Source organism: Triticum dicoccoides, chromosome 3B, assembly GCF_002162155.2.
Source record: "Triticum dicoccoides isolate Atlit2015 ecotype Zavitan chromosome 3B, WEW_v2.0, whole genome shotgun sequence".
In the NCBI taxonomy this organism is placed as follows: Eukaryota; Viridiplantae; Streptophyta; class Magnoliopsida; order Poales; family Poaceae; genus Triticum; species Triticum dicoccoides.
Genome location: NC_041385.1, coordinates 64152866 through 64164349, shown reverse-complemented (window position 1 = coordinate 64164349; position 11484 = coordinate 64152866). Strand labels below are relative to the sequence as shown.

General features: G+C 44.3%; 2 protein-coding genes across 2 annotated transcripts; both read right to left on the bottom strand.

Moving 5' to 3' along the window:
• Positions 1-1896: 1896 nt before the first annotated feature.
• On the bottom strand, positions 1897-7082 carry LOC119274721 (putative disease resistance protein RGA4). The gene is made up of 4 exons (XM_037555439.1): positions 6595-7082; positions 6329-6480; positions 2630-5731; positions 1897-2304 (listed from the first exon to the last, which is right to left on the bottom strand). Exon 3 carries the CDS (start codon positions 5652-5654, stop codon positions 2649-2651), a length of 3006 nt encoding a protein of 1001 aa, XP_037411336.1. The 5' UTR covers positions 5655-5731; positions 6329-6480; positions 6595-7082; the 3' UTR covers positions 1897-2304; positions 2630-2648.
• Positions 7083-7208: 126 nt separating this feature from the next.
• On the bottom strand, positions 7209-9140 carry LOC119274722. The gene is made up of 2 exons (XM_037555440.1): positions 8865-9140; positions 7209-7544 (listed from the first exon to the last, which is right to left on the bottom strand). Exons 1-2 carry the CDS (start codon positions 8993-8995, stop codon positions 7406-7408), a joined length of 270 nt encoding a protein of 89 aa, XP_037411337.1. The 5' UTR covers positions 8996-9140; the 3' UTR covers positions 7209-7405.
• Positions 9141-11484: the final 2344 nt, after the last annotated feature.

The following is an 11484-nucleotide window of genomic DNA, read 5'->3' as shown; positions in this document are numbered from 1 at the left end:
GCTCCTTCTCACGCCCGTCAGCCGTCGTCCGGCCCGCTTGCCGGCGTCAGCCCGCTCGCCCGCGCGGCCACGGCCCCGGCGCCGCTCTCCCTCCCTCCCAAGCCCCACGCCATGCTGCCGCCCGCCCGCCGCCTGCTCCACACGGGCCCGCCGGCGGACCCGGGTGCGCTCAGGTACATCCCGGAGCGGATCGCCGGGGCCGCCATGCTGGCGCCGGTGGTGAACTACTGGTGGCCCGGTTTCCCGGTGGAGCTGGCGGCGCGGGAGTATGGCCGGCAAGAGCGCGGCGACCAGTGGGCGCTGCGCGTGGCGCACACGCCCCCGGCACCCTCCGGAAGAAGAGGGAGATGGCGACGCGGCAGGAGATCCAGGAGTCGTACTACAGGGACATGGCCGTCATGTTCGGCAAGTGGGAGTTCGACCCCATGGCGCTGCCGGAGCCGCCGTGCCCGGTGCACCTGTGGCAGGGCAACGAGGACGGCCTCGTGCGTCCCGCGCCGTCGTCCGCTTACGTGGCCCCGAGGCGCCGCGCTGACAAGGTGGAGTGTCCGAGCGGGCGAGACCTTCTTCTCCGCGGCTGCTCCGGGGAGGCGCGACGCGGGGCCAACGACGGGCGACGGGGTCGGCCGCTTGCGGCTCCTCCAGGGAGATGCGGGCGAGGCCGGCGACGGGAGACGGGGCCGGCTCGCCGGAGCGAGGAGCAGGGGAGAGAGGAAAGAGAGCAGAGGAGCGAGGCGGGCATGCGGGAGAGAGCTTGTCTTTTTTTGCATGCATCACATGGTGGGCCAAGCCAGGAAAAGAAGGAGAGGGGGTAGAGAGGCTGGCAGTGGCCCTTTGGCAGTGAAAGTATCGCGCCGGCACCCCCAGCTGCCTCCCGGTTTGCTGCGTTCCGCTTGCGCGCGCCGGCCGTAATTTTAGACAAATCCGGCGCTTTTTGAGGTCTTGGGATCCCGACTGGGAGAAAAAATAGACGCCGGCGTCCAAAAAGTGCTCGTGGGGGGCTTCCTGGGGGGGCGGCTGGAGATGCCCTAAACAACAACAGTTTCTGGGGCCAACCCCACTCGCCCCAACAAAAGCACGAACACTTTCAAAAAAGGGAACATTTTTTTATTATGAATATTTTAAGAACGAACAGTTTAATCTAGGAACATTTTTTGGAAATGCAAACACTTACTAAAGCTCCGGGAACATTTTTTAGCATTTCAGGAAGAATTGTCAAAACACATGAAATTTGGGTCAAGGTCCAACAAAAGAAATCTCTAAAGGTTCGGGACATTCTTTGAAAACACAAACAAATTTTTTTTTAAAAATGGAAATATTTTTAAGAACGAACTTGATAAAAAATAAAAATGAGAGCCCTGAGAACGAATATTTGGGCCACTCCTCCGCCACCGCCTTCGGAGCTCCGCCATCACGCCCCAAGGAGAGAGTCGTGAGAAAAAAAATAAAAATGCCTAAATTGCAGTATATAAGTTCAGTAAGGATAGTCCCAAAGAGCATTGCTTGCTAGGGCAGATGGTGCATGTGGTAGTTTGTGTGTTTTCCTTGTTCTTATTCAGCTCTTTTTGCAGAGAAACTGACCTTGTGCTTCATAGTTCAGATATCTGCTCCAAAATGCAGTTTCATCGTGGCCCTCCGCCCTTCGCCCAAGTCCAGCGCTCCGGCACATCTGCAGGCAGCATCCACCTCCACCGCACTGTGCACATCTCGTCGTTGTGTTCAGTCTGCACTCTACAGCAATGTCAGTATGGCAACAACCAGGGAAAAAATATGTACAAAATTATTTTTGGTCCTGATTTCAGCCAGACAGTCCTTCTGATAATGCAGTTTCGCCATACGACGGAACGCAGGATTACAGAAACAAATTGCTCTTCCTTCACCAGGTCACACACACAAGTTCAGCCATACATACAGGTTACACATGTTCACTGTAGCAAAGCCTCAGGCCCAAGTTCAGAAACAAAATAAAACGAAATGCATCACTTCCATCCAAAGCATACAATCGTGCGAAAATAAAGTTCATCCATAACATTCAAAGAACCAAACTGTGTCTCTCAGGTTCAGTGCATCAAAGGCCTGTGGCCTCAAGTTCAGGGAAAATAAAACGGAACTGGTCGGAAAATAAAGTGCACAGGAGGTTTAGTACAACAAAGGCCTCCGGCCGAATTTAGAAATAAGCAAAATGAAACGCAATACAGTATTTGAAGGGAACCTGCCCACAGAAAAATAGGATACTTTCCGCATCTTCAGCATTGACAGGCTTCCTCAACTTAGCATGTCCCATGCTTTGCCCACTGAAGTGAACTGCACCAACAGTCCAGCATATATATAACAGAATTAAGAAACAAACCATAGTAGTTCTGATGAGCATATACTATGGAACACATAAGCAACTTAGAGGAACACACAACACTTGATAACTTGTATATGCCTGCAATCTGCTTCCATGGACATGTACTAAAGCTCTTTTCAAATGTGTACAAGGAAAACAAATTTAAGCATTTCTGGTGCATCGAATAATGCCATATGAAGCTTGCAATTTGTGTATCCAATGGGGCATAAAATTAAGGTCCAGAGAATTAAAGACACAAAACAAAATGTCCAGCCAGTATATATGCGGTGTTCATACCTTGTGCTTTCATTGCCATCTAACTGGTAGACAGCGTGTAGACATCCAGGTCTTCGCCATGAACTCGCTGGTTCTGTTTTTGAAGCTGAGGCAGCCAGTGGGAAGAGATCTCTTGCATATCCACGCCCAGCCCCAGCTGCTGCAAACTACCCAACCCCTCTACATGGCTTAAGTTTGGACAGCCATGTGCACACATGTCTGTCACTCGAGGGAGGTTGGAAATCAACTCCAGGCTCGTACAATTCTGTATAAGGAGAACCGAGAGCAGTGGGAAGTCCTCCAGGGCCTTCAAGTTGTTTGTTCCAATTAATCTAAGCTCCTTCAAGCTGGCAGCGACCTCTCCAAGCTGCCGCGGGAGAGCCCTCAGCTTCGGGCAACCATCGAGTTTCAAAAGCACTAAACAGGGCAGCAGTTGCAACCTTGCAGAATGGGCATCCACTTCCGGATCCTCAAAAAAAGACCACTCCTCCCAGTTGGGCATATCCTTGAGGATCAAACATTCGAGTTTAGGAAAAGAAACTAACTCATTGAAAGGATCACCCTTCCTACAACCAACAAATTCAGGTCCAACCTTGGTAACTGCATATGCTCCATCAATTCTCAGATATTTCAAGTTGGGTAGCTGCCCAATCAATGGAATATCCTCACAGGATATTACATTCCCGAGGCCCAAATGCTCCAGTGAAGGCAAACAGGTGGTACCAAACCAGGTGGGATACCGCTGGCCAAAGAAATTAAAAATCCACAGGTGTTCCAAGTTAATTGGAGGTACTAGCTGCTCCAAGACCCGCTCAGCATTGCTAATGTCTTCTTCTGAATATTGCCCATCTCCACGTTCAGTCCACCTTAGACTTAGGTTTTTTAGATGCATTTTGTCTGTCAGCACTGCATTTGTAGCACAATGAGCTGCTCTTTCCAATTTAACAAGGCCAAGATCCCTCATCTGCGACACATAAGACAAGTCTTCCAACTTGCATCCATCTTGTACAGTAACATTATCACTTCCGTCAGCTACAGGGAATCCTTGTAAAGTGTTGAGGAACTTCAGTTTTGCTATCCCTTTTGGAATCTGATCTATTTTTGTACCATCAAGAGAAAGACATCTTAAACTGCACAACTGGGTCATTGTTGAAGGAAGACTATGCAGAGAACCACAATAATCCAAGCTCAATACTTGAAGGTTTCTTAGGGAGCCAATGGATTCTGGAAGACAAGATATGCCAGTATAATTCAGATCAAGTAGACGTAGATGGATCAATTTTCCTATACAATCTGGAACACTTTGTACAAGTGAGTAATTCAGCACCAGAACACGAAGAAGCAGAAATCTCTTGAACAATGCATCCTCCATTCTCTGTGCACCATGAACACTTAGAAAAGTCCTCACCTTAACTTCCACCTTATCAACTCTAGGTAACACCAATATATCCTTCTTAGTGACAGCCGTAACACGTCGCAGCTTTGACATATTTTCACCTCTTAATGTTTCAACGTCTCCAACAAAACATTCTTCTCTTGATATATTTAAAGCAAACTGTCTCAGGAGGTCATGCATTCTACATCTCTCCTGATCAAAATATTTGTTATCTGGTTGGAGGAGGTTTCGATGGATTAGCTGATAGAAGTACCCTTCTGCTATGTCTTCTAGTGATTGGCCTTGCTGCTCCATGATGAACCCTTCAGCAATCCATAACCGGACAATTTCTCCACGCCGAATGAGAGAATCTTCAATATGCAAAGCACAATAAAGGAAACACTGCTTCAGACGATGCGGTAACTCGTCGTAGCTTAGACGTATAGCTCTTTCTATTTCATCAGAAAGCATGCTCTGGGATCCAGCATATCTGCCCAAAAACCTTTTCCACTCATTCTCCGTACGACCTCTGCTTGCCAAAACACTAGCGGTAACCTTGATTACAAGAGGGAGGCAGCCACATTTACGAATAATCTCAATCCCGATGTTTCTTAGATTTTGCACTTCTTTCTCTTCATCAATATTCATGCTCTTCCAAAGTAGCTCCCATCCCACCTCTACTGACATGAGATCAACTCGATGGATATGCTGCACACCTATTGTCATTGCAATTTGATCATCTCTTGTAGTTACCAATATTACTCCAGCAGCTGTTTCGTTTACTGGAATTCTTATTAAATCTGTCCAAACATTTGACTGCCACACATCATCTAGAACAAGAAAGAAACTCTTGTCCTTGATTGCTTCTGCAAGCTTTCTCTGCAGCTCGGCTATGGTTTCACCTTGCTGATGATGCACACCAATATTACGGAGAACCTCTTTCAGAAGAGTAACTTGATTGTAATCTTGCGACACACAAATCCATGCGTGTATCTTAAAGCTTCCTTTTATTTTGTTGTCATTGTATATCTTTTGAGCTAGTGTTGTCTTACCAACTCCCCCGGTTCCAACAATAGCAAGCTTGTAAGACTTATTTTCCTTGTGTGAATGAACTAAGTCCACCAACCTCCTGCTAGAACGTATGATCTCCTTTCCCACAAGGTTGGGCTCAACGAGGTTGGAACTTCTTATCAGTTTGGATGTTGGACCATTTCCAGCAGGTTGTGTACAATTGTTGAACGTTAAGAATATCTTGTCCTTTGAAATGTTTTCTATCTTTATGTTGAGGCTTCTAATCCGAACAGCAACATCATGACGTGACCAGATGTTACAAAAGCAAGAGGAAACTGAGAAGCCTGTACATGCAGCTGATTTGCTTGATGATGAAGAAGGATCATCAGGAAGTATCTTGCTTCCTTTACATCTAGCCACATCTAGGATTTCATCAACATCATATATAACATCTCTCAGTTGGCCAAGCCAATTGTTTACTGCTAGCTCTTTTGTCCTCCTTTTCTCAGCATCATATATGCAACATTTTATCAGTTCTACTCGTCGCAGGACTTCTCTGAGCTCTTCTTCCACCCCGAGGATTAGTATGGCCTCATCTGTAATGATATTCTGCAACTTACTGGCACATGATCCAAGCAACGATTCAAGTATGGCTGCCATCAATCAGACAAACTCGGCAAGGGAGATCAACCCAAACCACCACGGTGACTTGTTCTGAGAATAGCAGAAATTGGAAGCTGAAAATGAATGCTTTCCAAAATTAGACAAGGCTCTACAGATACACTAGAAGCTACTTGGTTACTTTTTTTTTGCCTAATGAAAGCTATGTATGCAACATACATATAGATTCAGCACCTTGAGTAGTTCCATGTATCAAGGACTAAGTTCAAGTTTTTGTGCTCGCAAATTTACATGTGTTTCAGTTTTTCATACAAAAATATTTATTAGTTTGTCTTGCCTAATTAAGGGCGCCATCCAATGGCAGCTGCATAGCAGTCTGCAGTCTACATATCAATCGGAACCAAAGAAAATGTTGCGTCAAGTATATGCGGAGTAAAAAGGACCGGATGAAGTATATTTCTATCTGTTACAACACCTAGATTAATCATCCAGCAGCTTTTTTGCTTTTCTGATTCATCTGATGAATAGCCCCAGTGCTAGCCTAGAAATCTTGATAACTACTCCCTCCGTTCGGAATTACTTGTCGCAAAAATGGATGTATCTAGACGTCTTTTAGTTCTAGATACATCCATTTCCGAGACAAGTAATTCCGAACGGAGGGAGTAGTTTATTCGACTGGACTAATGAAAGTTAAGTTGATTGCAAGTCTTTACCTTACAAACCACTCTCTGGTCAAGGAAAACCCGTCAATAGTAAGAACCAATAGTGATCATAAATCTTGAAGAATCAGTTTGCTATGATGATCAGTCGATCTCATAGAAGATTACCGTTCAATCACCACCAGAAAACCATACTGCTTCTACACCTGCAGTATTATATATAGATAATACAAGATTATGTATCAATTAGTGAACAAGAAGGAGTGCCACCCACCGCAATACAGATCAAGAAGTTAAGGATACTGAGATCAAATATATACCTGAACACGGGCCGGTAAGTCCACAGGATCACTTCAATCAGTGGTGACCAGTGGACCAACGGGGAAGGAACGACGAACTTGAGAGGATCAAGACAAACTTTTCCTCTGTGTGTGAAGAAGAGGAAGAATAGAGCGAACAATATCTTCGGGAAATCAGTGAAAAGCACACTCGAGGAGGCGAACTCAGCGGGGAATCACTTTGGTCTGAAGCAAGAATTAGTCGCATAAAGGCAGGCTTTGGTGCTGGCTGGAAGAGAATAGAGGTGAAGAAGGCTAATGATGCTTATCTTAATTTGTTTAACCCACTAATTATTCCATCCTTCCCACCCACCATTGCAGCAAAAGGCAAAAGCAAAAGCACTCAAGGTGGCTCACTTTTTCTTTCTTGATGATTCAGCCTGATGCCTTACCTAAGCCGGCAGCAGCATATATATACTGGAAAGCCAAGCCAACAGCAAAGCCCTCAGTTGGAATGAATTGTATACCCAAACAACACTAGCTACTTCCATTATTAATTCAATTGTCAGGATATTATTTAACCAAACAACATTAGCTCATCATTTTCATCAACCAGCAATGAAAGCCAGTCTCAACACAACGGCACCAGGTCAACGAGAGATGTACTGCAGAATCTGCACCAGTAATAAAGATCCCCAAAAGAGAATTTTGCAATACAGCTTACAAACGACTATGTTGTATCCATCACAGTTGATCCAAGCAGTCAATGAGGTTCAACTTGGGGTTACTATAGAGGTAACTAGAGCACACTTGCCCAACAAAATTTCTTTCAAGATTAAATGCACTAGCTTTGCTAGTTATCGTCCTTGATTCTCTTGAGCAGCTTGGCAGCCCACCGGCGCAGCCTTTTATTCAGGGTGAAGCCAACCATGACGCCAACCACAAAGCTGACGGCGCCGAACTTTGCGCAAGCTGACAGAGACACCATCCGGCTGCAATACCAAAGGATCGCACGTCAGTTGCAAACTTGCAAGGCACATAACTTTAGTCAGGGATTACAGATTTACAGTACAACATGTGCACATTTACATCACCAAAAATGTTACTGCTGCAGCCTAAATCTAGAAACAAAGACTGAGAGTAGATGCCATGCATGTGCCATACAGATTTCACTATATAGGCACAGAGTCTATTTGGTAGATGACTGCAGCTTTGGTTGGCAGATGCAGACCCCAACCCTCCACATTGTCTTTGTTCCATCCCCAGCATTCAGTTGCATGTCACAAAATTTCAAAGCATGCTATCTACTGGATTGATTTTCCAGTCTTTAAACTTGGAGGTTCTAATAGAACTTCGGACAAATCCTAGAACTTGTACAAATGAATGAAACAGAAACCAAACTTTCCGCTACAAGTATCAAGCAGCTTTCAATCAACTAATGACCAAAAATAAATAAACTGGAGCCACTGCTAAAAATTTCAATTAGGATAAAAAAAACGACTGGGTCAGGTTTCTTCAGATTAGGGATCAGTGCACTTCACCCCCCTGCAGCCACTGCTCAAGGGTGGCAACCTCAGTTGGTGCAGCACCACAGTGGCAGCACGGCACAAAGCAGGAGGATGAGCATGGGAGCATGAGGCAGAAAGGCCTGAGGATTTGCCTAAGGAGGCACAGGGGAAGTCAGAGGGTACAGTTATAGAAGTGGGATATGGAAAATTCAGCAACTGCATAGTGAGGCAGAGTTGCAATCTCCTAAATCAACGTGGCTAAGCATGTACACTGGCAACCGAATATCTGCTGTTTAGAAGTTCCACAAATATATGTAGAACATACAGAGTACATTGCTCAGCCTAATTCTTGTTATCAGGTTTACGGTTTGGCATCCGTTAAGATGCAGAAAGCTACATAGCACCATATGGAACACCCAAAATACTGGCATATAACAGTAAACAGAAGTCGAATAATTGGGTTGCCCTACCATACACATAACTGAAGCTTTCCCCAGCCAAATATTTATTGCGGATCAAATCAATTTTACTCGTTTAGTCAAGCTTTTTCAGCTTTGATGATAGGAGCCACAGATAAAACATGCGGTGCAGGTGTTGCAAGGGATTTCCCACATGTGCGTCAGCTACTACTACTACAGTGCACAGTACAATACGCTTGATACACCCAAACTACTGGCAGCATACCGCCAAATCCGCCCCCAAATCGAAGCAATCTACCGGGCGAGCGAGCCGAAACAGGGCGCCTCAATCGAATCTCGAATCAGGGGAGGAGGCGGACGGGGAATCAGAGGAGCTCGGACATACCCTGCCTCCCTGGGCACGAGGAGCTGGTCGGAGAAGGCGGCGGTGGCGGAGCGCGCGGAGGAGGAGGAGGAGTTGGCGGCGTCCTGCGCGGCCGCCTGCAGCCTCCCCACCGCCGACGAAGCCGAAGGCATCTCCGCGGATCCCGACCTCTCGCTGAACTCGCCGGGGTTCGAGCTAGTTAGGGTTTAGCGGCGGAGGATTTTTCTTCCCTCTTTTCTCGGATGGGGTGGTAAATAAGAGAAGGAATTTGAGTCCTTTTCCGTCTTTTTTCTTGTAGACGAAGAAGAAGAAAGACGGGTCGGAGAAGGAGCGAGCGAAGGCGAGCGAGGTCGAGTTGGGCATGGGCCGGGTCGGGACGGCACTGGGCTCTGGGTTTTGCGCAGTCCGTGCCTCTTTTTTTTTTGGAACTGATGAAACATCGTCATTTCAAATTTCAAATTGTTTAACTTCAGAGTTTGAATCCTCCGAGAAGTAAAAATGCCTGGCCAGTTTATAGGAAGTGCAGGAAACATGTCATCAACTACCTCGATGTAATGTTTATTACGCTTGACCCGCTTTGTACTTCCGGTGGATCTTTACTAGCACATATACTCATGCGTTGCAACGGAAAAAGATATATTTTGCAAGAAGCAACCGGAGAGATAATTTATGTGTCCATCAAAGGAATCTTCACGGCAGTGCGGCAGCAAAGCGAAGAGTTGGGGGTCTTCTCGCGGGTCATGTTCGGCCCATGATGTCTTGATAATGGTGGGTTGGTCGGCGTGACGACGGCCACCCAACTCGTGCCTTTTCTCCTCTGGGTCCGCCACTGTGTCGGGGTTGTGGCTGCCACCTCGTTTCACGGCTGCGCGACGACCTTCGAGGCATGGTTGCTTGACTACACTCTCCTATCACCACGTAACCAAATGGATTACTAGTTGCAGCACATAAGTCCCTTTTTGTTAGCATAATCAGACAGACCCTTCTTAATCAGGGTTTATTCTCTCTGATTATTCTAGCACTCACGTCCACATAGCTTTTTAATTAAAGCTAAATCAACATAGTTCTCTCTTATTATCACATGCCCACAATTTTTTTCAATTATAGCCAACCGGCATATTCTCTTTTATCATCAAATAGTGCATGGGACGCATAACAATTCGCGTACCGACCAGCACATTGGTAGGCAAAAAAAATGTCCTATGTTTGTAAGGCGTGCGTAAAATTCTAAAAAAACGACGAGTTGAAGGACCGAACTCATGACCTCAAACACTTGACCACGTACTGTTAGCCACTCGAAGAAATAGTTCCTGCTAACCAATAGCCAGTGTGCATGTTTAAAAACAACTGCCGGCTTAGATTCAAAACATTATGTATTTTTTAATTTGCAAAAGTTATTAATAATTAGAAATGGCAAATATTCTTGGAAAAGTGCACATTTTTTGAAATTCCAAACATTTTACCAAAATACAATTTTGTTTGTGTAAAATTCGTTCATTTTTCTAAAAAGATGAACGGAATTTGAAACGGAAAGATTATTTGAAATTTACAAAAAAATTCTAAAAACATGAACCTTTTATAAAAATATGAACATTTTTTAATTTGTTAACAATTTTTGAAATGGACCATGTTTTGAATATTCAGAACAATTCTAGAAAATATGTTTTTGTAAACACGAACATAATTTTGAATTTGTAAATATTTCATTACAACAAGAATATTTTTCGAATTTGGAACATTTTCAAAATGCAATATAGTTTAGAAAATCTCGAACAATTTTTGAAAACACAAATATTTTTGAAAAAGCAAGAGCATTTTATGAATTTGGAACGAGAACAAAAAAAAATTAAAATGCCGTACATTTTTCATATCGGGAACAACTTTTCGGAATTCTGACGTTTTTAAAAAATTCTGAATGTTTTCTAAAAAATTCAAATTTGAAAAAAAGAAAAAATAAAGTTGGATGGAAAAAGAAAAAATTAAAAGGAAGGGATAATAGAAAGAAACAGAAAAATAGAAGCAGGACACACACAAAAACTAATACGGGCCGGCCCAGTTATTGGCGTCCTGTGCGAAGCTCTGACTATTTGCCGTTGCGCGCAAAAAATAGCATTTTCAGGCTGCATGGGTAGAAAAATAAATGGGCTGCCTTTGCTGGGCCACACTGCCCAAGTACAAAATTCTGGATAAAAATTTCCCTCAAGAAAAACTCGAATAGAAAAAAAAATCAATGATGAACAGATGAAAAAAAATCAGAGAAACGCACCTTGCTTTATTAGTAGGTAGGTATGATATAGATAGTAGATCTGATGCTTTACAAAAATATAGTTATCGAGCCAGTGGATGCACTTACTAATTATGCACGCTTCTATCTATACTTCGAAGAGCCGTATGATTCAATAATCCTCTCCTCTTTCATCTAACCTTAGGGCAATTATAGAAGACTCGCCACATTCGTAGTCTCCATAATGTATGAAGCACACTTTAAAAAAAATTAAAGGTTGTCGAGGTGACACGTAAACTCAGAGTCGTCAAAACATAGCCTTCATGTTTTTTTCCTCTTAGATCACATCGAATCAATTGTCATACATTCAGTTTCGAGTGATTTATCATTTAAATTGAGATAATGTTGCATTATAAA